The sequence below is a fragment of the Agaricus bisporus genome (genome assembly GCF_000300575.1).
Source record: "Agaricus bisporus var. bisporus H97 unplaced genomic scaffold AGABI2scaffold_10, whole genome shotgun sequence".
Lineage (NCBI taxonomy): Eukaryota > Fungi > Basidiomycota > Agaricomycetes > Agaricales > Agaricaceae > Agaricus > Agaricus bisporus.
Window position 1 is genome coordinate 1,004,055 of NW_006267345.1, and position 25,663 is coordinate 1,029,717.

Below are 25,663 nucleotides of genomic sequence, written 5' to 3' on the forward strand. Positions count from 1 at the left end.
TTGAAGAGACTCCGCGAATGCAACCTCGGTCATTTCGGGCAAGTACACTTTGAGTGAGGCCCCGGCTTTGTAGGACTCGGAAATGATGAGTAAATGCATCCAAGCCCGAACCTGTATCTGAAATGCCGTGTCAGAAATTGGCTTCTCAGAAACAGAATAAACAGCTCCCCCGGGACTCCTCCAACTTTGAAGAAAATGTGATGATGGGTTGTTTTTCTTAGTATCATTGAGAGACGGAGTGACTTGAGGCTACAAAAAAGGCGTGCGACGAGTTAAAGAGTCCACCTACGGTGATTAATTGTGGACTCTCGATGACGATTGTATCGCATCCAATGTTTCTAGGCTCAATTTCTTTCTTTCTTTCGACCGTAGTGAAATTAAGCGTCTGATAGTGATGTCCGACGAAGGAAGGGTCAGGTCATATAACTTACTGTACGGATTAATTAAACGAACACAGCGTGGGTTCGCGTGGAATTTCTTTTTCACCTCGAGTTTAAAAAGACTCTTCTAAGAGAGCGCAATACCTGTTAGAGACCCGGCGTAAATATTTCCCATGTGGACCCCACGTCTCGTCCCTATTAGAGATCAGGACCTGCCTTATTTTGTGAAGGAGTTTTTATACCTGTTTTGGATTTTAAGCACATGCAACACGTTTTGAAACGTGGGGGTTATGTGGACTTATTGTGGTGACCAGGATGCAGGCATCTTAGCTTAAGAGAAATGCACGTTCATCAGCTACATGCACCAGCGCGGAAATTGAATCACCATCAAAGTCCTTGAGGGAGTGATATCTAAACATAGCACTACACCCAACCCACCAGCGCGGGAGGAAAGAGGGAGAGAGGACGGAAATTAAAACTTGGCAGAAACTTGGCGTGATGGAAGGTTATTTCTTCTGAGATGACAAGAATTCGGAACTTTAGTTCCCTCATGAACGATTTTGCAATTCCAAAGGCAGTCACCACTCACATATATAACTGTTTTTTTACTGGGGTTTTCGTCAGTAAAATCCCGCAATAAAGACATGCACTATTGTTCCTTCTCTTTAGACGCGTGGAGTAACTTGATCCGGTATTGACCTTGTTCTGCCTGGTATCTGTCAGGTATTGATTGCCATGTCTGGGCGAAAACTGCTGTTGCGAGCAAGGGAATTGCAAATACGGTTCCAAGTAAATTAAAAGGTCATCTCCAGGTATTCACATGTCTGTAAACTGGCCATTCACCGACGTTTCTGTTATTGAAAAAATATTCCTTTCTATTTAGCAGTAGCAGTAGTTCCAGCCTTTGAGCCAACCCACCCGAAGCCTACTTTCCAATCCGCTAGGCTCAGGCAAGTCATGGTCTGCAAGCCCGGGGCGATCCGAGAGCGTTCATACGACGTAGAGGTCCTAGTCACCATCTCTAATGAGCTTGCGTTCAGAGTTGTAGACATATCCGAGCTGAGCGTGACGATTTTGAGAGGCTTATCCATTTCTTAGAAAGACTTGTCAAGGAGTACGGATAAAATTCATATTTCTAAGTGTCTTATAGGAACCTAAAGTAAGACTGTATTTGAACTTTCCGACAAGGTTCTCAAAACATACTGGACAAAAAGACCAACTTGCGTCTGTCCGGTACTAATTTGAATGAGACTCATTCTCATTTCTTGGCTGCGGCAAGCAATCTCTGTTCTGCTTCTTCAAAGTTGACGACATTCCAAATGGCGTTGAGATACTGTATGGGATATTGTGGTGAGAAAATGGGGAAATTTAAAGGAAAAAACGTACGTCTGGTTTAACGTTCTTGTATTGAATGTAGAACGCCTTTGTTTCTTTCATGAGTTACATATTGTAGAACAAATGGGGAAGACGCACATGTTCCCAGATGTCGATGCCAATGATTGGAATATGAGAAAGCAAGGGGTCCTGGTTGGCAGTGGTGACAATCTCAAGTTGTTGAGTCGACGAGTTCCACCCCTAGAATTGATTGTTTGTGTGTGGATTGCAATTGAGAAATATAAAGGGAGCGTACAAGCCAACCCCAACCGGAGCCTTGAATTGCGGCGGTCGCGGCATTGAACTTCTTTTTAAATTCGTCAATCGAACCAAACGCATTGTTGATTTCATCTTTCAGAGGGCCATCACCGAGTTTACCACCGTGTTCGGAGGTAGGAGAAAGATTCTTCCAGAAAAGGGAGTGGTTGATATGACCTGTTTCAAAAACAAATACGTGAGGTGCTTTAGGCGACTCAGGGGAAAGGAGGCGGACCTCCACCATTAAATTTGAGAGCACTTTGCAGATTGATTTTCGCCTTTATGTCGTCGGTTTTGGCGTATGCTTCTTCTGCGGCATTGAGACCGTTGACATAGGTCTGGTGGTGTTTTGTATGGTGAAGTTTCATGATTTCTTCACAAATGTGGGGTTCCAAAGCCTAAAGAAACATGTAGGAGGTGGTAATTCTTTGACGAAGGTACGTACATCGTATGCATAAGGAAGTGGGGGAAGGGTGTGTACTGACGCGGCGCGCGCTGCGAGGCCGCGGGTCAGGATTGTTCGTGAACGGAGAGCAGTACGAGCGATTGAAAGCATTGTAGACCTTTAGAAAAATCCGAAATTGAAGTCGAGCTTTGTGCTGGATTCACGCGGGCTTAGCCGGTTGGGGCGTCATGCATCATGGATGATGACTGATGACGTTTATTTGGTATTAATTGTCTGTAGCTTCTGGGCGCAGTTGCCTCGTTGATCAGTCTTTCTCTCTGTTAGGTTGTCTGCGGTTGCAAGCGACAGCGCCACTCCGAATGCCGGGACGCCAGCTTTCTGATGAGACTGGAGAGTGTGTAAAACATGTGTGCCATGTGCAATTAAACGCACTCAGGAGACTTTGCAAAAAAACAAAAAGGGGTCTAGGAGCTATGCAGTGCGGCTACATGGTGGATGCGAACTACTAGTGTCCGGCTGGCAATAATGTGATGTTGTCAACCACATGGCTCCTCATGTTGTTTTATTTTATTACGGGCGGGTTCAGAAGACCATGGTAGTCCCATGGGGGACGATGCGGGGGACAGGTGGAGGACGAGGAGAGCGTCGACGGCGGTGCAACGGTTAGGGCGGTGTGAACGCAGATGGAGGGGGCGGCGATGGCCGGCCGGAGAAGTGCCTTATATAGTGGTTTAGTTGGGAGAGTCAGGGCAGCCACCTGGAAATCTGCCTTTCCCTTCTCACCACCACCACCAATAATGTCTGCCCGGCCTGGGCGCATCAGCCAGGAGGGTTATTCCTCTGCTTCTCCCTCCGCAGACACTCATTTGCACGATCCTTTCTCCTCAGCAAATGGCCATGGACGACGCGGTTACTATGACACTGAGTCCGACATCGATTATACTCGCAGAGACGGCTATCGGGAAACGTATGCCTCAGACGGCAGCAGTCCTGCACTCAACGAGCCGGGCTATTATGACAATAATCCTGCCTACGACATGTACCGTGAGCTCCACCCTATTTTCCTTGCCTGCAATGCTTGATTGTAATCTTGCGCGCTAGCTCCTCAAGACACTGATTCAGACGGCGACGTCTACCAGCGGTACAATGTCCCCCCTTCCTCCGAATCCCTAGGCCCGCAAGGCCGCGTGCCCTTCCCCGATGCCTCAACTCCGACCTTCCTGGAATCCTCCGTCCCGGGCGCATCGCGAGACTCTTATCCTGCATGGACTCCTGAAAACAACATCCCACTCTCAAAGGAGGAAATTGAGGATATCTTCCTGGACCTTACCCAAAAGTTTGGCTTTCAGAGAGACTCGATGCGTAACATGGTGAGTATTTCACCACATCACCCCTCTAATGGCGAACTGTCCCCGTGCGCCGAAATTGCCCATTATCATTTTTCTTTCTTGCGTTATTTCTTTAAAAAAAGATCGTCGCCGCTTATTAGTGCCCCCCGTGATCATCAAACTGATACATCATCGCTTACAGTTCGACTTCCTCATGCAACTCCTCGATAGTCGTGCTTCCCGAATGCCTGCCAACAACGCTCTCATATCGCTGCATGCCGACTATATTGGTGGTCATCATGCCAACTATCGTAAATGGTACTTCGCCGCGCAATTAGACCTCGATGACGCTATCGGCAAGACCCAGAATCCGGGCCTCAATCGGCTAAAGTCGACACGCGGCAAACAACAGAGGCCGAGCGAAAAAACGTTGCTTTCCGCATTGGAGCGGTGGAGACAGGCTATGAATAACATGAGCCAATACGACCGACTTCGGCAGATTGCTCTATACTTGCTTTGCTGGGGTGAAGGTGCCCAAGTGAGGTTTGTACCAGAGTGCCTGTGCTTTATCTTCAAATGCGCCGACGACTATTATCGTTCGCCTGAATGCCAAAGTCGTGTTGATCCTGTTCCTGAGGGTTTATATTTGCGTTCTGTCATCAAGCCACTCTATCGTTTTATTCGCGACCAGGGGTATGAAGTCATGGATGGAAAATTCGTGAAAAGAGAAAGGGACCACGACGAAATCATAGGTTACGATGACGTGAATCAGCTCTTCTGGTATCCTGAGGGCATTGCACGTATCTCACTCAGAAACAAAGTGGGTCTTTGATACTTGTTCTTCACCCTTCCTCCCTCCTTACTTCATCACATAATAGACTCGACTGGTGGATCTTGCCCCCGCGCTGCGATTCATGAAATTCCACGAAATTGACTGGGAGCGGGCCTTTTACAAGACTTACTATGAGAAACGATCGTTTGGTCACCTAATAGTCAATTTCAATCGGATCTGGGTCATTCATATATCCATGTTTTTCTACTATACTGCTTACAACACACCGAGGATCTACCTACCGCCCGGTGGATCCGCTGCCATGACATGGAGTGCAACCGCCCTAGGAGGTGCTGTCGCTACTGTTATCATGATCCTCGCCACTCTTGCCGAATTTTCTTACATCCCTACCACCTGGAACAACACTGCTCATCTCACCCGTCGACTAATCTTCTTGTTAATCACTCTCGCTCTAACCTGCGGTCCTACCGTCTATATCGCAATTGTTGAACATAATGGGGGTGGTGGTTCAGTCGCCCTCATTTTGGGTATCGTCCAGTTCTTCATCTCGGTTGTTGCAACAGTTCTGTTTGCAGTCTTCCCTTCAGGCCGCATGTTCGGTGATCGTGTGGCCGGAAAGTCGCGCAAATACCTTGCAAGTCAGACCTTTACCGCCAGTTATCCGGCCTTGGACAAATCCAAACGCTTTGGTTCAATTTTGCTTTGGCTCCTCGTTTTCGCCTGCAAATTCGCGGAATCTTACTTTTACCTGACGTTGTCCTTCAGTCTCCCTGTTGCCGTCATGGTTGGTATGAAGGTTCAGGGATGCAATGATAGAATTTTTGGCGACGCTCTTTGTACCAATCAAGCGGCATTTACTTTGACAATCATGTTTATCATGGATTTGGTCCTTTTCTTCTTGGACACTTTCCTCTGGTATATCATTTGGAATACGGTTTTCAGTATTGCGAGGTCTTTCACCCTCGGACTCTCGATTTGGACACCTTGGAAGGATATCTATACCCGGTTGCCAAAGAGAATCTACGCAAAACTATTGGCTACGCAGGATATGGAGGTTAAGTATAAACCCAAAGTAAGTTCCCGATCTGATTATCCTTCGATCCAGAGTTGACGTGTCGTCTTCTTTCGTCAGGTATTGGTCTCGCAAATTTGGAATGCCATCATCATATCCATGTATCGCGAACATCTCCTTTCAATCAATCACGTCCAAAATCTACTTTATCATCAAGTGGATACTGGAGCAGGTGGTCGTCGTAGTTTGAGAGCTCCAGCCTTCTTCGTTGCTCAAGGTGATAAGGGTAAAAAACCGGAATTCTTCCCGCCTGGAAGTGAAGCCGAGCGTCGCATTTCGTTCTTTGCACAGTCTTTGACTATCGCCATTCCTGAACCGCTACCTGTTCATGCCATGCCAACATTCACGGTGTTGACCCCTCACTACAGTGAGAAGGTGCGAACCTGTTTCTTCGCCGTCTACTCTTCACTGGTACTGATTTCACTTATTTATAGACTTTACTTTCGCTTCGTGAGATCATCCGTGAAGAAGATCAGAACACCCGTGTTACGCTTCTTGAATATCTCAAGCAGTTGCACCCGGTCGAATGGGAGAACTTCGTCAAGGATACCAAAATTTTGGCTGAAGAATCTGCGATGTTCAATGGCAATAATCCGTTTGCAAATGAGAAGGAGGGTGGTTCAAAGGTCGATGATCTGCCGTTCTACTTTATTGGATTCAAGAGCGCCGCACCCGAGTTTACTCTCCGTACACGTATTTGGGCTTCGTTGCGTGCTCAGACGCTTTATCGTACGGTATCGGGTATGATGAACTATTCCAAGGCGATCAAGTTGCTTTACCGTGTGGAGAATCCTGAAGTCGTGCAGATGTATGGTGGAAATACCGATAGGCTGGAACAGGAGTTGGAAAGGATGGCTCGTCGCAAGTTCAAGTTTTTGGTTTCGATGCAGCGTTATTCCAAGTTCAACAAAGAGGAGCACGAGAATGCCGAGTTCTTGTTGCGTGCCTATCCCGATTTGCAGATTGCGTATTTGGAGGAGGAACCGCCGAGGAAAGAAGGTGGTGATCCCAGGATCTTCTCTTGCCTCGTCGATGGTCATTCCGAATTCGTACCCGAGACTGGTCGTAGACGTCCGAAATTCCGTATTGAGCTCCCCGGAAACCCGATTCTTGGAGATGGAAAATCGGATAATCAGAACCACGCGATCATCTTCTACCGAGGAGAGTACTTGCAACTCATTGATGCCAACCAGGATAACTATCTCGAGGAGTGTTTGAAGATTCGAAACGTGTTGGGAGAGTTCGAGGAATATGCCCCGCCGGCTCAGAGTCCTTACCTACAATGGGGACTCAAGGACTTCAAGAAACCTCCCGTGGCTATTGTCGGCGCCCGCGAGTATATCTTTTCGGAGAATATTGGTATTTTGGGAGATTTGGCTGCTGGAAAGGAACAGACTTTCGGTACGCTCGCTGCTAGATCGATGGCCTGGATCGGAGGAAAGTTGCATTATGGACACCCTGATTTCTTGCATGGGCTGTATATGAACACTCGTGGAGGTGTTTCCAAGGCGCAAAAGGGATTGCATTTGAACGAGGATATCTATGCGGGTATGAATGCCTTTGGAAGGGGTGGAAGGATCAAGCATACGGAGTATTATCAGTGTGGAAAGGGTCGTGATCTTGGTTTTGGGACGATTTTGAACTTCCAGACGAAGATTGGAACGGGTATGGGTGAACAGATGTTGAGTCGGGAGTATTACTATCTTGGAACTCAGTTGCCTATTGATCGGTTCTTGACGTTCTACTATGGTCACCCCGGTTTCCATATTCACAACATGTTGGTCATTCTGTCGGTTCACACTTTCATTACAACCAGTAAGTCTCCTCCCTGCCCTTGATATTTTGAATGAGCTGATAGTCTTGTAGTGGTTTTCTTGGGTACCTTGAACTCCAATCTCCGGATTTGTCAGTACACGCCTTCTGGTCAAATGATTGGTGGACAGGGAGGTTGTTATAACCTTGTCCCGGTCTTTGAGTGGATCGATCGGTGTATCATTAGTATCTTTTTGGTGTTCATGATCTCGTTCTTGCCTCTATTCTTGCAAGGTACGTCCTTTGTTTTGGTTTGGTCGCTACTTTATGCTTATATGTTATTTTGCAGAACTCGTTGAACGTGGTACATGGAAAGCCGTTTTCCGTCTGGCTAAACAATTTGGTTCCCTTTCGCCTGTCTTTGAGGTCTTTTCCACACAGATTTATACTCACTCGATCTTGAGCAACTTGACATTTGGTGGTGCTCGATATATCGCTACGGGACGTGGATTTGCGACTACGAGGATCTACTTTAGTATCCTGTTCTCGCGGTTCGCTGGGCCAAGTATCTATCTCGGATTCAGAACGTTGATTATGTTGCTTTATGTGACATTGACGTTCTGGACGAATTGGCTCATCTACTTCTGGGTCTCGATTGTTGCGCTTTGTATTGCACCGTTCTTGTTCAACCCTCATCAGTTTGTGTTTACCGACTTTGTTATTGATTATCGGTGAGTTTTTTCTGCTTTCCGTAATTAGTTCTTCTTCTAACAGGTTATTGCGTGATTCTTAGTGAGTTCTTACGATGGATGTGCCGTGGTAACTCGCGCTCCCACAATAACTCGTGGATTGGTTACTGTCGTCTCTCACGCACGATGATCACCGGATACAAGAAGAAGAAACTCGGACATCCTTCAGAGAAACTTTCTGGTGATGTACCTCGAGCTAGGTGGAGAGCCGTCATTTGGTCGGAAATCATTTTCCCTGTCTGCTTTGCTATCCTCTTCGTCGTTGCGTATATGTTCGTCAAATCCTTCCCTGATGAAGACGGTAACTTTGGGCCAAGCGGCCTCGTCCGCATTGCTGTTATCTCGCTGGGTCCTATTGTTTTCAATGCGGCGGTGTTGCTCGTGTTGTTCATTTTCTCGGTCTTCCTTGGCCCGATGCTCGATCCCGTGTTCCCCAAGTTCGGATCGTTCATGGCTTTCGTTGCCCATGCGCTTGGAACGCTTGGCATGATTGCGTTCTTCGAGTTCCTCGTACGTAATTCTCGTAAACCAGATTGGATAGATGATGACTGATGCTATTTTGTTTTGTATTTTTAGTGGTACTTGGAGCGATGGGATGCTTCACGTGTTGTGCTTGGTGTTATTGCTGTTATTGCAATTCAAAGAGCCATTCACAAGATTCTAATTTCGGTCTTCCTTACCCGCGAATTCAAGCATGATGAGACTAACCGGGCATGGTGGACCGGTAGATGGGCCAACCGCGGACTGGGCTCGCATTTGATGTCGCAACCCGCGAGAGAGTTCATCGTCAAGATCATTGAACTTTCTTTATGGAGTTCAGACCTTATACTTGGACATATGATCCTGTTCATGCTCACTCCCCCGATTTTGGTTCCCTACTTTGATCGCTTCCATGCAACCATCTTATGTATGTCGCTCCTCGGCTGTGTTTTGTATAGTTTTGCTGATGTGATTGTGTCTTCTAGTCTGGCTACGACCTTCGAAACAGATTCGTGCACCCGTGTACACCAACAAGCAGAGGAGGCAGCGCCGTTGGATCGTTATCAAATACGGCCTTTTCTATGTCTTCGTCATTGCCTTATTCATTGCCCTAATTGCTATCCGTGAGTCATAACTCCGATCTCGGCGTTCTGTTGTGATATTGATATCTTTTTTCCGATAGCTGCTTTGTTGCATGACCGTATAAACATTGATTGTTCTTTCTGTCAATCACTTTGAGGATATTTTTTACGACCTTATAGACTTTTCATGTTTATATATACACCCCCTCGATTGGGTTGGACCATTCTTTCCTTACGGACAACTTGACTTCTCGCTCTTTCTTACTGTTTTGGTGCAAGGGCGGTCGTGTGCTGTCGATAGGATCCCTAATATTTTCCCCTTTTCATGACGCGGACATCTAGTGTACGTCTATTATCATAGGTACTACAAGGCAAATATGAGCACGATCTTGTTATTTAGAAACAAATACAGTGATGCGGTTTACGGAGTACATAATTAGCACATATTCCCAGGATCTTTTACAACTCTCCCATAAGTGTACTTCGATGAACACGGCCATGCAGGTAGTGACAGCGGCGACCGCGTGTTTGCAACAGCATGTAACCACGTAAAAGGTTATTGAGTTATTGGCGAGGTGGCGGTCCACTCGTGTTTCGTCGAGTCTAATTGGCTTGGAGGTTCTCCGAAGACTGGTCAGCTCCACTCACCGGATCGTCACCGCGAGGACCCATGCTTCGGTGGAAAAAGTTTCTCATTTGTAGAGGACCAAGCATGTCGAATCCACTAAGTCGTTCCGGTGGTAGTTGCACTGCATACATGTGTTGCCTAGGTATGGTCCAAGAAACTCTTGGTAGAAACTATTATTGTCATTTTACCTCAAGGTGCAATTGTTACAGATATTCTTAGCAGTGGAGTTGAACGACTTAAATACAACTCGTTGGATGCCATGACCATCCAACGAAATCACTCCTGGCTTACTTGGCTCAAACCTAGCTCTAGTCTTCTGAAGTACGAACAAGAAACAACTTGATTATCATGAAGTCGTTTGTCCTAATCGCTGCTCTTGGAGCGCTGTCAACTGCGTCGGCTCGAACATTTACGGTAAGTCTTCTACATATCAGAAGTACCAAGTTCTAAAAGTTATCCAGGTCATAAACCAATGCTCGGAAACAATTTGGTAGGATTCGATATTTTTGTTATTCAATCATACAGTAATTAACTCTCGCAACCTGTCGTAAAGGCCCGCTGTAAGCGTCCACATGTTTTTGTGGCGAACTTTCAGACTAAATTCCTTGTGTAGATGTTTACCGACCTGCATGTCGCTCCAAATAGACCAGACTTTGCTACTGGGTGAGAACTTAATAAGCGTTTCCGATGGCCGAAAAAGTCGATTAAATTGTTGGCTACTAGATGGGAAGCACGTCCGGGCACTCGTGTCTCCTTCTTCGTACCTAATAACTGGAAAGCTGGAAGAATCTGGGTCAGTCCTAACCATCTGTACATCCTTTGCGTTGATACTCACTGCTAACTATGCAGGGCCGTCGTGGGTGCAACTTTTCCTCTAACCCTGGACCAAACTCTTGTCTCGATGGAGGATGTAATGGCGGTTTATTGTGCGATCCTAATACCGGCACCGTACGCTCCCGTTAGACTTATCAGTCTGACTACCATTAACATGATTTTCAGGGTGTTCCTCCTGCTACTCTCGCTGAGTGGACCCTTCAAGGAGATGGAAATCGAGACTTTTATGATGGTACGTTCGAGGTTGGTCGTCATGTGTACGCTAACCAATCATATTTGTAGTCTCCCTGGTGGATGGGTTTAATTTACCCATGAGGATTACCACCAACACAGGTTGTCATGCTGCGGACTGTCCCGTTGACCTGAACCGTAACTGTAAGTTACTTCCACCTGTAAAAAGATCCCAGCTGACAATTTTAGGCCCCGCAGAACTGGCGGGCCCTAGAGATAGCAATGGTAATGTCGTCGGTTGCCAGAGTGCATGTAAAGCGAACTTGGATGGGAACCAAGGCAAGTCAGAGATGTAAATGAAGCGAAAATGGTTAATTCTAAACCATCATCCCACAGGTGATTCGGCCAATTGCTGTTCGGGCTCTCATAATACTCCTCAAACCTGTCCTGCTTCTGGTGAGGAAAAAGTGCCGTGATTTTTTTCTTCCTCTTCGCTGAACGGCTCCATGTACAGGTGTCGCATTTTACAGCTTCTTCAAAAACAACTGTCCCAACTCTTATGCATACGCCTTTGACGAGGGTAGTGGCACTGCTTTGTGGACTTGCGACGCTGGCCAAAATCCCGATTATACTCTCACCTTCTGCCCATGATTTGTCAAGAGAAATCTAGGTCGCCTGACCACTGATACGACATAACGATACTCTTTTGCTTGCCTTTTATATTGCTTGAAAATTACTATCAGATTGACGTTTAACGTTCTCCGTTTATCGTTCTCAAGCTTTTCCGAACCATTTATGATTGTTGTAGCATGTCACGAAAAGTACATGTTTGAATAAATTTCTAAAGAGTTGTGACAGCGGAATTTATCCGAGTCGTAGAGGGGAGTCGAAGCATCAAGGTAGGGGTGACCTACTCAAGTTCAAGGCTGGAGATACAAGAATCTATGACGCTCTAAATCAATGCAGATAGTAACAATGGAGTAATCTATCAACTAACTAAACCGACTGTTCTGATAAACGGCTTTCAACGTCCTCTTCAAGCGGTGCCGCTTGTAGTATTACCATTTGTAGCGGGTGTAGGGGTCTCCGTCGCAGTAGCCGCAGTGTCCACGGTCATTGATCCAGGACTGCTAGCGCTAACTCCGGAAACGGCTGTGGGGGAAGACGGGATGCTCAGAGTCGCTGACTCGGAACTGCCAGTGTTGCCTCCAGGAACTTCAGTGGGGGGCGACATTACAGTCGCTGGCAGAGTCGCTGACTCAGGAATGCCAGAGCTAGCATCCGGGATTTCTGTGGGGGACGGCATTGTGGTCGTTGGCAGCAGAGTCACTGATTCAAGAGTACTAGTGCTAATTCCTGGATTACCCGTAGGAGCTGAAGAACCTCCCTCAAATGTTGTGGGACTTCCATTTGTCGATGTGTCCGTCGAAGGGGTGGGCATGTAGCACGGCGGGAAGAAAGTCATCGTTTCTGAGATTGAAGATGACGCGGACGGAACGCTTTGGTTGCCACTGACTGAGCTGATTGATGTCGGCTCAGCAGTAGCAGAAGATGGCATTTCGGTACTATAGGAAGCTGTCGGTTCCAAGACAGCAGAAGACGGCATCTCCTGGGTACCGTTCAGGGAACTGAGGGTGGTCGATTGTGGGCCAACGGGAATGCTACCTTCCTGTCGTCCGACATGCTGAGGAAGAGAGTGAGTAAGAGAGTTTATGACTCTGAGAGGACTGGTTGACCTACCCTTGCCACAGGGCTGGCAGTTACTGGAGCGAATGTGGCGAAAACGAGCGCGGCAGCAATCAGAGATTTGAAGTACGTGTTCATGTTTGTTGAGCTTTTTGAAACCACCCGGAGCTCTTTATATACGAAAATTTGCTTGACTTAATGGCGCAAACGTCGGGTCACCGTCGCGATCCCTTTGCTACCTGGCCTACGCTCCAACTAGCTCCAACGCATCAACGAACTGCGGAACCCTTCATTAATCAGTCCCCGCCTGTACTGCATCGTGAGTGGAGACCTCGCGTTTCGATGATAACCCTTTGCTGCGGCACCACTCCGGGCCAGAAAGAAAAAAAAAGGAGGAGCTTTTCGAGGTCGGAATAGAAGCTGAGCCTGTGACACTCTTCATGGACCCCAGTAACAGCAGATAGGGTAAGATACAGAGGGTGTCACAGATAATTCGTCAAGGCGACAAAGCCATGAAATTGAACGACGCGATGCTAAAACCCAAAAATAAGTTACCGCTGATCATGACAAATTGCGAAACACTTACGGCGGGCAAAGCTGCTCAGTTCGTCTAACAGGAAGAAATAAAGACAACCATATATATCCTCAGCTTGAGCACCGTGTGCTTTGCCTGCTTTAATGACTTCATCGGGACTTTCAAAATGGTCAAAAACCTCACGAAATCATAATAGTATATGACAACTTACTTCCATCCACTGAGTGGATCCGCATAATCCCTTTGTAACCATTTGCCGTTGCCCGAGAAAAGAGTGGCGTTGGGGATATCAAAATGGGCATGGGACGCGCCAAATGGAAGGACAACGCCGGAGCGACGAAACCCCTGAAAGGCAACACGATGCGATGGTCTCAAGTTTGCATACATTCTGTCATATAAATCACGGCGCGATGGAGCCTTCCTCATACGATGATATTCGGCTCTTGTCTCCGTGGTTGAAAGACATGTTGACCAATTCGCAAACGCAGCTTTGATGGATTCTGGAGGCATGCCAACTAACAATGTCGAGCGAGGACCCAGAGGAAAAGAAAGACCTTCTGAGTCATCTGCCGCCTTCCATCTCAAAATCTCCATAATCTTTCCGGTGACTTTCATACGGTATTCATATGGCAAAAATGCCGAGTACCAGAAATGAAGGGCAATATCAGCAGCTAGAAGTTCATCGGAAATGGTTCCTAACAGGGTGAGTAAAACCATGTTTCGACAACTAACGTAAGATAATTTGTCGTTCATCAGGATTTTCAATTTTCCTGAGTAATCAGAAGGTAAAGCGTTGATCGTCCGCACGACATTTCGAAGATCACCAGATGCTGAGGTTGTCTTGATTGTAAAAACATGTTTAGAGAATTAAGAAGAACCACATACCGATAAAGGCTAACGTCAAATCCTTGGTCGAATCTGCCTCATTGTTAGGCAGATTAACGATGTCCATGGCGGCCATATTTCCCCACCTGGCATTTTATCATCTGAAGACATTCAAAATGTACGAGTAGTCTTACAGATTCGGGCCCATGGAGAGTTCTTCCGTGTCCCATCGTTCAAATTGGGATTCAGGACCCTTGTCGAGGAAAGATGGGGAACGACCTTCGACAGCCCAACAAGGACGCCAGTCCTTAGACAAGAGACGATCCTTGCAATCTGAAGAACAGTGTAAGTGGGTTTTCGTAATGGATACAAATAAAGGGGTACCTTGCTTATGAGTTGGCCAGTGAACCGTTTGACACTCCTGAATGAAGCTAAAAAACCTTGATCGGAGGGATACTGAGAAGGCTTACTTTCGAGCAGTATGAGACGAGCCTGCATTTGGTGCATATGAAAGTACCCGGCTTCTTGCAGTCCTCGCTCTTTTCAACATTCACTTTAGCACAGAGCAACTGTTTGAGGGCGTAAATTGGGGCGTCCTTTCTTCTTGCATAATCTACGAGGTAGGAGGCTTCGGGACATCCGTTGAAAATATCGCGCTGACATGGGATTTCGCGTTCTTGAGATTCAGCCTGCATGGCCCTGAAAAATCGACCCATGAGCTCGTCATTCATCATGGCGGAACAGATGGATAGGACAGGGAATGCGGGTGCTATCGAGTAGACACCTTTTGTAGACTTTAATCAACAACACGCCTCTGCAAGAAGACAGCGCCTTCCAACGTGGATGTGAAGACAAAACTAACCCGTTAGGTATCATCCGTCGCTTCCTCACTCTACGAAGAATACCAAAATTAAGCCTCAATGCTCAGTACGCGAGGTGGCCAGAATGTATATTGGGGGCTAGCGGAGGACCTCAAACAGCAAAAGAATTCGCCAAGTTAACCCATTGCGTGCCGGAAGCACTGTCGGGGATGGAAAGCTAAGAGGAACGTGGCCGAGCTATAGTTTATATGGCAGAGGGAGCTAGTAGCATATGAGCCTTAGCGAATAGGAATTCGAACAGGAATAGAGACCGACCCGCATGCCGGTCACGACCCTCTGGATTCCCTTCTCCCGGAATCTCCTCGACTGTAGATTCATGCGGGGAGACCTTGAAATGGTCCACCCCTCACCAAGGTTGAAAGCACTACATCAATTTAGCGAAAAGAAGTCTTCAAAACCTTGTATCCCAATTTTGCAATTTCGTATCCTACACGAGTTCAGTGGATGGATGGAGTCATTAAGCCAGGGAACACGCCATGGTCATTGTGTGGTAAGCGTTCCATCCTCCAAAATAGTCGTGCGTCGGCGGGGAGAAGTTGTACAATATCGGCCATGATGATGATGGCGTGAGCTGAGAGTCGGACGAGCTGAACGATCTGATTTTTTGTCACATTTCCTTTCTTTACAAACTTCTAACTTGTAGTACATACCCCATGACTACCCGCTATCAGTACGATCCTACGCAATCCCGCGCCACCGCATATCTTTAATTTATAACTTCCACCCCACCCAAAACCGTAGTACTGGCCTAAGGCCTGGTCATCCGATACAGGTAGTCAAAAGTTCACACTTCTGGCTGGCCTGGTACAACTGACTTCGATCTCCAAGTCACCGCGCCCATTCGAGATGCTCAATCCCAATTTTTAAGGTCTTACTGTCAGTCGGGTTCAATGTACTGATCCGACTAATGCATTTGGTGAAAGCCATAAAATATCATTTTCGACAATTAATCACCCAGCTCGATATCGTGCACGTTTTATCTCGGTAAAAAATACATCATCTCTTAAAAATTCCCAAAAAAAAAATTCAACCAATCCTTAAACAAGTTCATACCAAACCAAATATCAAGTTTTCCAATTCAAAAAAAAAAACTCTTTCTTCTTTCTTCTTCTCAAAAAACAGTTCCATCACTCTCAATCTCAATCGGCGGACCCCCCGTCCCAGGTCTCTTCATCTTCGCAATCTCCCTCCCCCCCTTCCACGTCGCCCCCTCCAAAACCTGAGCCAACGACAACTCCTCCTTCCCCAATCCCAATCTCTCCCGAACCCTATCCGCAATCCGATCCCTAAAAAAAAGCAGTTTAAGTATAAAAGCGAGTGATTTTTACTAGTTATGTTTTAATAACACATACAATTCGATAACCGTCATAGCTCGCCATTCGACTATAGCAGGATGTTCAGCCGATGCAGTCGGTAACCCCGATTCAGAATTCACAGGAAGCATATCCGGTTTCAAAACGAGGACACCCAAATCCACCAATAATCCCCCATTTCGATATTCAGGTAACCCAGTCATATCATCCAACCCCTGAACATCCCACCCCAACACTTTTTCAAAAACTTCAACAAGACTATACGTCATCCATTGTGTCAATTTATGAAAAGGGATAAGGATATCGGATTCTTGAGTTCCACGATTTTGAGATGTTGTGGAAACAGATTGAGCGAGGGTAGGAGAGGGCCAGACGTCACCTAGAGGGATATTGGCGAGGGAGATACGGGAAGGCCATATTGGATTTAAACCATCGAGGAGGGCTGTCCAGAGTGCAGCTAAAGGAATTGTTTTTTTATTAGAGGTTGTTGGGAGGGCTTGGGTTTCTAAAAAGTCTGTATTCCATTGTATATAGTGATTGAGGGTTTTTTTTTGTAAACATGGGATGGACGTACCGATGAGGTTTCCGGGTCTTCCTTCGGTACCAAAGAATTCGGGATTGGAAGTGAGAGCTTTACTGAGATTGGAGAGGAGAGATGTACGTCCTTCGAGTCCAGTCATAGGATTAGAAGAAGTCACTTGCATAGCTTCCTTCGTCCTTTCCACCGTAATCTTCTCCAACCCAGCCGCTAAAACCCATCAAACTCAAATTCCCTTTATTCATTAAAAAAAAAGAACTCACCATCAACACGACAAGGTTCTCCCTCAACACCACTAAAAAACCCACTTTGAAACATATGCGCACTAGCTACACCAAGTCCTTCAGATCTATTAAACGTTTTATTAGTACCAGGTTCGATGTATTTCCAAGTATTGCCTGCGCCGGCGTCGAGTAAGACGGAGATAAGGAAGAGATCGATGAGACGACGGGATTGTTCTTTGATGTCGATTTGAAGATGGGACCAGGTGGTGAGAAGGGGTTGGATACGAGGGAGACCGGCGTCGAGATGGCGCCATCGGCCGTGTGGTTGGATCTGTGAGAGATGGTTTTTGTTTAGAGAGAGACAGGGAAGAGAGAGAGAGGCATACGTTGTTGGGATCAGAGTTGTAGTCTCTCTATTCAAATCAGAGAAGGTTTTTCTGATGTTTGAGACAAAACGCACCTTGATGATGTCAAGACAAAAATCGACGACATCAGCTTCTTTCTCTGGGTGATAGTCAAAGTAGAGAAGTTTGTCTTGAGTGGCAAGATCGTAAAGAGCCAAGCAGCGTTCACGGATGGCAGGCAAGGTACGAAGATATTGAGCCGTAGTCTGAGAATTGAGTTCTCCAAAGGGATTCATGGTTGGTTGATTGTAAAAGATGATAAGGGGGTGCTTAAGTATACTGAACAATGATCTAAATTACGTCACTATCTGGTAACGACCCAGTTCTCGATAAACGCCTTTTGGACTTGATTGATGAACCAATTGATGTCACCCGAATCTGCCAGCTGACTGGAGAGGACTGCTACAGCCGGTAGATTGGGTGATACAGTCAGGACTTGATGCGGGTGTGGTGTCAAAATGTAAGTTAAGGTTAAGAGGATGGAGTATTTATTACCTTTGTAAGAATGGGTGACGTCGAGGACGACGGTGCCTTCACGCGTATCGTCCTCGGGATCGATGTCTGAGAATCTGAAAAGAAGTTTATCCGGACCGATACCTTCGATATGGCAAGAGAGATGCCGCTCGCATGCGATGAGCTCTGATGAGACTTGAGAAGCAAAAGTACTGAGCGTCGCTCGTTCTTTGTTTTTCTCTATTGACAAAAGTTCAGGACGTGCGGAGAAGGAAAGAGAGGAGAAAGACGGACCTCGTCGGAGGTTGTCGGTGATGGCACGGTATTGGTCGATTTCCCCTTGGATGGCGCTGCACTTGTCTTTGAGAGAAGCGAGTTGACGTTGGTACGCAGCCACAGAGAGCTCAGCATCCTTGCGTTCTGTCTTTTCACGTTCAAGATCTAAAGTGGCATGAGCATTGTATCTCACCGAGGTTGAGAGTGTACGCACCTGCAACGAGTTCAATCTCTTTCACTTTACATCGGTTGATCTCTGCCTCGACGTGTTGAGTCTTTTCTGCCATCTTTTTCTTTTCAGTGGTTTGGTAAGTGCGTCGGTCGGAGATGGAAGAGATGGCATTGAGTTTGAAGGATTCGAGGGCTTTGAGAAAGTTGTGGGTAGATTCGTGAAAGATGTGTTCGCGAAGGTCGATGCGAGGGTCGGGCTGTTGGAGCAGCTGGCCGAGGTCGATGCGCGGCAACATGGGGGTGAAACGCGGTCACATGACAGTTGAGAGAACGCGAGATTGGTTGTTTGCACATGTATTGCCGCGATGAACAGCTCGCCCGCGCTCGACAGCCTCCGCCGCAGTGAGCTGCAGACACTCTGCAAGTCCCACGCCATCAAGGCCAACGGAAAAAACTCGGATCTTCTTCACAGACTTCGCCAACACGCACGAGATCTGCCCCATGACCACCCCCTCTCCATCGCAGCACGCATGGACAGCATCCAAGAACTCGAAGAATCCGATCCTATAGACTTGCCAGGTTGCATTTCACGTCCAGGCGTTCAAGCTCCGGATAACGCGAGACTCAGCTTGGGTCTAGATGAAGCTATGCCCCTCCCTCAACCTACCACCACCCTCCGACTCGTCTCTAGCACTTCTCATGATACCTTATCAGTCCCTCCCAACCAAGTCTTCCTCACTCCAAAATTGAAACCAGTCGAAACGACCTTTGATCTCGTGATGACCCCCGGAAAACCATCTGCTGTTTCAAACTTTTGGGCTCCTGACGCGAACATGTATCCAAAACTAACAATCGATGATCTTCCACCCGATGTACCGCCCACTTCTACTACACTCTCAGTTCCAACAACAGACCCTTTTATCTTTGGTTCTCCTCTTCCCCAACATTCCATATCCAACACCCAATTCAAAACTGCCGCTACGACTGTATTGGAAGAAATGAATCAACGGTTACGATCTGAAGGTGTTAAAGGTGTAGGAATGGATATCGTGGACAAATTGAAACAGGGAGCACATACCCAAGAGGATTTGGAACGAGAAAATAAGAGACCTGTGCAGACGGTGAAGGAGAAACGACGGAAAGGAGAGATTACCAAGAAATTTGACGAGGTGCATCAAGCGGAATTTGACAAGATGGAGGGGATTGTGAAGAAGGGTGTTGCGCCGTTGGTTATTGGGAAGAAGAGACCGGCTGGGACGACTAGTAATGAGAGACCAGGAAAGAAAGCACGAATGGATGATAATCGAGACGACAACGCTATGAACGTGGATAATAAAGAACACGAACGTATCAAGAGAAAATTAGATATGAGTAGAGCAAAGAGAAAAAGTTCGGGTGTTGGAACAGCTGCGCGGAAGACTACTGTTGGTAAGTCTCAAACTTACTAGTTTTTTTTAAAGAAACCAACGTTTGTTTTTTTTTGAAGCTCGAAAAGAGAAAGAGAAACCGAAATTCGGGTTTTTGGCTTCGGCGAAAAAGTTTGTGACGAATATGTGGGGTAAGAAACCTGTAACCCAACCTGTGAAGAAATTGGACTTGGAGAAGAAAGGCACTACCAAGGAACAAGGTCAAGTGAAAGCCAAATCGCTAGGAGGAAAAATCGGGAACAACGAAGTGAACAGTAGAATTGCGACTATGGGTATCGGGACGACGACGAGACCTCGTGCGATGACGGTGAATGACGCAGAGAGAAAGAGAGTGGATGTGAGTTCGAGGTTGTTGGCGCCTACGGCGAGTTCGTTGGCAAAAATGAAGACGGTATCGTTGGGGACGATTACGAATCGTACTACTTCTACTACTACTGAAAAGAAGAAGGGTGGTTTGGTACCAAAGGCAAAATCTTTGAATAATGCTCCTACTGTTGGGAAGATATTTAGGAAACCGTTGACGGTGACGTCGGGTGTTACGGGGATTCCGATTCCGGTTCCGGTATTGAAGAAGAAGGGGGGTGGGGATGAGGGAAAGATGGATGTGGATGTAAATGGAGGAGAGACGAAAGTATCAGGTGTGGTGAGACAGAGGACTTTGACTAGGAAACCAAGGATATCGAGGTCAAAAGTTATAGCGAAATTGGCATCTCAACGTGCTGCTGCTGCCTCTTCTTCTTCCATTCCCTCTTCTATTACGAATGCTCGAGTCGTTTTCGGGGACCAAGTAGTAGACCACAAATGACTGGGACACCTGTTTCGAAAGGGTTTCAGACCAACCTTAGGAGGAGGAGGGGGGGAGGAGGTTGAGATCGAGTTTGGGAGAGGCGAAGAGGGGGAGGGCGAGTATTGCTGGTGGTGGGGGTGGTGGGATGGGACTTGCTACACCTGGGAAGAGGGAGAGGAGTGTGGTTGTGAGTGCGCAAAAGAGGTTGAGGCAGAGTGAGATTGCGAGGAGGAGGAGTAAAGTTGGTAGTTGTGGGGAGTAAAGGGTTTTATTTTATGAGTTTTATGGTATTGGTGGGTTCTTTTTTTTTTTTTTTTTGGGAGAGAATTGTGGTGGGTTCGGTGTTTGTGTTGGGATACAATATGTTTCGCCTTTTTTATTTTCTGGTTTGTATCATTCCTTTCTTGTGTTTTTGTATTTGACTTTGGCGTTTTCTTTTGTTTTCTTTGAGTTTCATCTAGTTCGATGTATATGAAAATAAAATAAAAAATTCTTGATGTATTGTAAATAGATTTTTGTGCGGTTGTTGATTTGGGTTGTGAATGTTTTGTGATTTGATTTTTTGAAGCGCATCGCTATTTTTGGCATCGGAAGAGTGCTAATTCTAGGGCGATTGGGGGAGGCCAAATAATTGTATCGCCACTTTTCTGGGCACAGTTGAACTGTCATGTCAGGGTCTAAAATCTTGTACTACTAGTATGATGTATGTAGTACGGTGTTCTTCGCGCCATGATCGTGCTAATTGTTTCGTCGCCATAGAACTAATCATCAGGAGATTGGAATCTTCGCCTTGTCGATTTATGGAAATCTAATCGATTGAAACGAAGCAATTGGATTGGTCTCGGGCTGGCTCTGCTAGTATAGGTGACAGGACATCACCGATGCAACTATGATGATGGGTGTATTCTTAGCGGGCCTATTCCTTATTCCCTTCCTCATGCTCGTTTACGGGTTTTGACTCATTGAACAGGTTATGAGGATAGGAACCCTGATACCAATTCAGATGGTCTATGCCACGCCTCATAGGTTCGCGACTCTCGTGTAGTTCCAACCAAGTTCCGGGCGTGGCTCGTGGCTCTTGGAGAACCCTTCTCGGCTTGCTCGCGATCGAAATGGTCTACGTTCACAGTGCGCGCGATCTTTGTTTTTCACACCAGCCCAGCCCAGGTCAACCCTATCACCATCTTCTGGAACTCTAATCGATCATTATCTCGGACACAATTGGAGTTGGTCTTGGCTCACATCAATCGCAAATGTCATATATACATGCTACTAACCTTTCGGTGCATTCTTAGATTTTATTATTTCGCTTCCTCGTCTTTTGACTCATTGGGCATTCCACGAGGATGATAGAGAGGCCTGACTCGGCGAATGTGCGAAAGAGTAACTCAGTCTAGGGCAGGTGGTCAGCACTGCCTCGTACCTACGACCTCGATCTTTCACTCCCTGTCAATATCGAAACGCTGAATCTTTCTTCGTTACCTTGGATGGTTTCTACTGCCTTTTCAACTGAAGATGCATACCGTGGTTGTGACCGTCTTGGCCTCGGCCGTACGGCTGTTTCTGATAAAAGTATCCTACTGTTAAAGATCAGTAGGACCGCTGGCACATTCCACGCTAGAAGCATTATAACTGAGCAGTTATTGAACAATACCAAGTCTTTGTAGAACCGTTTCGGGCACCCTAGTACCTTCTGCTCCAACATACGGCATTCGCACGATTATTCTTACGAGGTCTATCCCCACCTGGTTAGTCATTTTCGACTCGTGCTGTGAGACGATGGGCTATAAAATCTCCCTCCATGGTCTTGCTAAACCAGCAACCCCGTTCACAAGCACACTACTGTTAGTATATCATTTCTTCTAACCTCGACTCCTTCACTCACCGGTTTTATCAGATCCAGAACCTCCTATAAGCGTTCAAACCACAGCATCACCCTCATTGAACGTACGTTGCGCAATCACCTCTCAAGGTTAAAACGAGTAGCTGACTTTTTTGTCATAAAGAATGAAATTCAACCTTGCTACGACTGTCATCGCTGCCTTGGCCTTCGTCGCCGGCGCCAACGCCATCTCCTGCCAGTCGCAGGGTGGAGCTTGCCACGACGGTAACCGTGACTGCCCTGCTGGCACTCGTAGTGTCTTCTGGGACAGTGGCTGCGCTGAAGCTCACTGGTGGTGGACCCACGACGACAAGTGTTGTATCCCCAGCTGAAGTAATTCGTGACCGTTTGTCTGCCGAGCCTTTCTGCGGCATATGGACTATGTAATTTTTGAAATGCCATTTTATCGTTTGATTTGTACTTGAGTTGTGTGTCCGAGGATGTGATATGGTGCCAACTTTATTTTGATTGGTTGACGTTGGTACTCGGGACGATGGTTTGATTGTACAGTGGTCAGGATGTTGGAAAAAGCAGATGAATGAGTATCGACAAGCGAGAACCAGTTTTGTGGGGAGTTCCAAGTGATAGACCCGAGATATAGGGGTAAAAGAAGTCAATCTAGTGAGGATGGAAGCAAGGGTGTTGGAGATGTCCCCAGGAGCGCTAGGGTCCCATTATCTGGACCTCGTAATGGTAATGAGGCGGGGCGAACTTCAAATGAATAAGAACATCATTAGTCGGTCGCCCTAGATGCGTTGATTTCAGTCACCTTATTGACAGTCAAGCAGGATTCAGGTGAGTCGAATATAAGAGTATCTTCTAGCTTCGCCGTTGAAATCACGATCCTGTGCGAACCAGTGCAAAAGAAAAGAGAAAATAGCGCGAATTTTAGTAATGAAATGCTCATGGTCTGGTCAAACGAGATTGCTGGTTGACCCGGTGAACCTACCGAGAATCGTGTTGGCACATTTGAGAGACAGATGTGACGTGAAACACTGAACGGATCATGCCCATTTTCTTCAGTTACAGTATCCCCTTATTTTTCGTCCATCTGGTAGGTTATCAATTTTGTCTTCAAGATGACCCTTTGACCCCAAGCTAGAAAAGCATGAGACGGGTAGGCCCGTGTTCTCGTCTTCACACGATTTCGGAAGTGGCGTCTACCATCGAGGTGAGTAGCAGGTTGAAGTTTTCGATACCATTTTTTATATGCGATACGTGAGGGGAATAGATTATTTGTTGCAAGCACTTTTGAAGGACCGAAGGACCGTCACATACAGACGTCCAATCAATCGTTTGCTTTGAGTTTTTTTTAGATGCCGCGATCAGATGGATGACAAATTGTGATTAGAAGCGTTGCTTGTATCTTCCTCTGACATGCCTCGCGAACGTCTTGTCTCTCCGGAGCACCTCTGTGGCAGGGCCATGTAACAGGTTACTTGAAGATACTAGGTATCATGCAGTGTGGTCCGTGGGCTAATGGGTAAGTAAGCGTCTTCGGCGGCTAGACGCTGCACATGGGCACAGCGGAAAAGAGAGAATTAAAACTTTCTAGAACCTAAGGTGGTTCAGCCGAGAATTCCAGTCTCCAGCTCCGGACGATGAGCCAAGAAACCTTTGTTAGCGGCTCTTGGAGCTCTTGGAGAACTTCCTGGCTCAACTCTCGAATGGTCTGCAGATTCTGCGTTTGAACTATTTTGTCTTTCACTCGAGGGGACAAATTGACTCTGTTTTTCAATACATCCGTGCTGGATCCATTGAAAGATACTCAACGTCATCACGCACTGGACAATCGTTGGACAACCACTTGACAGCTCCCTCGTAGAAATGGTCCAAAATACCTTGGCTTACCGATCATGAATTGAACAGACGCTGCTTAACAGGGATGCCAAGAGGATTCATTATAAGTACTTGTTCTATCATAGAAGCGTCAGAGGCTGAACGGTCAGGTTTTAATATCGCCTATCACCACCTCTGGAAAACCAATCGATTATTCTCGAAGCAGGGATTGATCTTGGCTTACAGCACCGACCCCACCGATGTAATAACTCCTGGCGCATTCTTAGACTCCTTAGTCCCCTCATCAACAATCGGTTTGACGACACGCTGCTAGGATGGAAGCCTGGCTCTGCGAACTTGCGAAACCAGCAGTCTAGTCTACGTAGGCGGGTAGCGCCTTACGCCTGCGACCTCGATGTTTCACTCGTAATCAGTTTTCAAAAATTTGAATCACAAGCTCTTCTTTACAACGGATCTTTTCTACCGTCCTCGCAACTAAAGACTACCCGTGTACCGCACCCAAGGTATAATGCTCATTACTATCGCTGTTTCTGCCTTGGCAGTGATCATTGGCGTCAACACAGCTAGTTATTGTAAGTCTCTGAAGTGGCGCTACCGCGATGGTAATTGTCCCAAGGCACTTAGAGTGCCCGGTGGAACAGGTGTCAGTCCGCTCCGTGGTGGAAGCCATGGAAGAAAAGGTAGTTCCCCGATTGAAATTGCTTTGCATTCGCCAAATTTTCCATGTCAGCGGTTACTTTTAATTTTACTAGTGAATTATCAACTGTACGCCAAAATGGTTTGGCGCTATGTTATGGGTGCTGTATAAGAGTCTGCTGGCGTTCCTACTTGCCTTTGGATATGCAAGTTTGGGATTGGACATGGAATCTAATATTGAGACAGAGCACTATAGAACAGCTATCATATTCGGATGAATAGGGAATTCACAACATTTCCTTCATCAAGTGGTAGGAATCAAAGGGCCCTCGCCTCGTGCCACTTTGGACGCCATTGTAATGGGCCCTTGGAGACATGCATAGATCGCAGCAATGTCAGTGAGCGAGATATGAGATGGAGGTCAATTTGACGTGTGGAGCTCCTAAAATGTAAGCTCCAGAGACAACGTAAACATAGCCGCCAAGGCGAAGTTTAATGAAGTTCAATCTGTGTTTCTCGGCCCAGATTCGCGGAAGAAATATTTGGTTACCATTAAGCTCAGGTCTTCCACCGGTTATTCACCGAGCTTCATATACGTGGAGTCATTCAGGGCTGAATAATTCTTTCACCATTCCGATCAGCGCCGTGGTTCCTGTGGAATCCATGGATCGAGCTTCAACGTTTTCTCCACATTGTTTTGGACAATACAATATTTACGACAACGATGCATCCATCGGAGTCCTTCAAAATCGCGTGGCGAAACAAGGCAGATAGTTAACACCCTTGGACGTAAGCACTAGGCTCCGGGCCTTGAGAAAGAAGCAGAATTTACAAACGCTATTTCTTCGCGAACTTGGTGATTTCCTCGTGCAGTACAACCATACATAAGTCATTCCTAGGCTTTTTGCCCGGGCTTGGTTCAACGAATAGTTGAGTTTGTTTTCGAAAATAGAGCATCAACTCTATGAAAGCATAACGGACAGGCAGGCATTTGCCCTTTTCCTATACTCGGTTAGCTG

The 25,663-nt window shown here is 46.6% G+C and overlaps 8 protein-coding genes across 8 annotated transcripts; 3 read left to right on the forward strand and 5 right to left on the reverse strand.

The window, feature by feature from the left end:
• Positions 1-1,481: 1,481 nt before the first annotated feature.
• On the reverse strand, positions 1,482-2,619 carry AGABI2DRAFT_194955 (hypothetical protein). The gene is made up of 6 exons (XM_006455292.1): positions 2,458-2,619; positions 2,248-2,410; positions 2,011-2,189; positions 1,854-1,955; positions 1,767-1,802; positions 1,482-1,713 (listed from the first exon to the last, which is right to left on the reverse strand). The coding sequence occupies exons 1-6, from the start codon at positions 2,566-2,568 to the stop codon at positions 1,639-1,641; spliced, it is 666 nt and encodes a 221-aa protein (XP_006455355.1). The 5' UTR covers positions 2,569-2,619; the 3' UTR covers positions 1,482-1,638.
• A 596-nt stretch (positions 2,620-3,215) lies between these two features.
• On the forward strand, positions 3,216-9,600 carry AGABI2DRAFT_226824 (1,3-beta-glucan synthase; the record flags this gene model as incomplete). Its single annotated transcript, XM_006455293.1, has 12 exons — positions 3,216-3,462; positions 3,520-3,788; positions 3,949-4,566; positions 4,625-5,611; positions 5,672-5,986; positions 6,046-7,426; positions 7,478-7,657; positions 7,713-8,094; positions 8,157-8,622; positions 8,689-9,019; positions 9,078-9,215; positions 9,275-9,600. 12 exons carry the CDS (start codon positions 3,216-3,218, stop codon positions 9,328-9,330), a joined length of 5,370 nt encoding a protein of 1,789 aa, XP_006455356.1. The 3' UTR covers positions 9,331-9,600.
• Positions 9,601-10,076: 476 nt separating this feature from the next.
• On the forward strand, positions 10,077-11,666 carry AGABI2DRAFT_194957 (hypothetical protein). The gene is made up of 11 exons (XM_006455294.1): positions 10,077-10,215; positions 10,263-10,291; positions 10,355-10,361; positions 10,415-10,464; positions 10,525-10,594; positions 10,651-10,749; positions 10,801-10,867; positions 10,918-11,010; positions 11,056-11,145; positions 11,203-11,262; positions 11,321-11,666. The coding sequence occupies exons 1-11, from the start codon at positions 10,150-10,152 to the stop codon at positions 11,455-11,457; spliced, it is 768 nt and encodes a 255-aa protein (XP_006455357.1). The 5' UTR covers positions 10,077-10,149; the 3' UTR covers positions 11,458-11,666.
• A 1,293-nt stretch (positions 11,667-12,959) lies between these two features.
• Positions 12,960-14,630, reverse strand: AGABI2DRAFT_226828 (hypothetical protein). The gene is made up of 7 exons (XM_006455295.1): positions 14,323-14,630; positions 14,237-14,273; positions 14,047-14,185; positions 13,913-13,998; positions 13,239-13,857; positions 13,079-13,185; positions 12,960-13,024 (listed from the first exon to the last, which is right to left on the reverse strand). The coding sequence occupies exons 1-7, from the start codon at positions 14,584-14,586 to the stop codon at positions 12,975-12,977; spliced, it is 1,302 nt and encodes a 433-aa protein (XP_006455358.1). The 5' UTR covers positions 14,587-14,630; the 3' UTR covers positions 12,960-12,974.
• Positions 14,631-15,844: 1,214 nt separating this feature from the next.
• AGABI2DRAFT_75380 (hypothetical protein) lies at positions 15,845-17,448 on the reverse strand (the record flags this gene model as incomplete). The annotated part of the gene is made up of 6 exons (XM_006455296.1): positions 15,845-16,019; positions 16,086-16,560; positions 16,621-16,794; positions 16,860-17,139; positions 17,195-17,221; positions 17,269-17,448. 6 exons carry the CDS (start codon positions 17,446-17,448, stop codon positions 15,845-15,847), a joined length of 1,311 nt encoding a protein of 436 aa, XP_006455359.1.
• AGABI2DRAFT_194960 (hypothetical protein) lies at positions 17,439-18,439 on the reverse strand. The gene is made up of 4 exons (XM_006455297.1): positions 18,156-18,439; positions 17,960-18,106; positions 17,708-17,905; positions 17,439-17,647 (listed from the first exon to the last, which is right to left on the reverse strand). Exons 1-4 carry the CDS (start codon positions 18,406-18,408, stop codon positions 17,517-17,519), a joined length of 729 nt encoding a protein of 242 aa, XP_006455360.1. The 5' UTR covers positions 18,409-18,439; the 3' UTR covers positions 17,439-17,516.
• A 38-nt stretch (positions 18,440-18,477) lies between these two features.
• On the forward strand, positions 18,478-20,588 carry AGABI2DRAFT_121282 (hypothetical protein; the record flags this gene model as incomplete). Its single annotated transcript, XM_006455298.1, has 3 exons — positions 18,478-19,540; positions 19,599-20,329; positions 20,385-20,588. The coding sequence occupies 3 exons, from the start codon at positions 18,478-18,480 to the stop codon at positions 20,586-20,588; spliced, it is 1,998 nt and encodes a 665-aa protein (XP_006455361.1).
• A 1,563-nt stretch (positions 20,589-22,151) lies between these two features.
• On the reverse strand, positions 22,152-22,628 carry AGABI2DRAFT_138563 (hypothetical protein). Its single transcript, XM_006455299.1, has 3 exons — positions 22,333-22,628; positions 22,224-22,273; positions 22,152-22,170 (listed from the first exon to the last, which is right to left on the reverse strand). Exons 1-2 carry the CDS (start codon positions 22,580-22,582, stop codon positions 22,236-22,238), a joined length of 288 nt encoding a protein of 95 aa, XP_006455362.1. The 5' UTR covers positions 22,583-22,628; the 3' UTR covers positions 22,152-22,170; positions 22,224-22,235.
• Between the last annotated feature and the right edge of the window lie 3,035 nt (positions 22,629-25,663).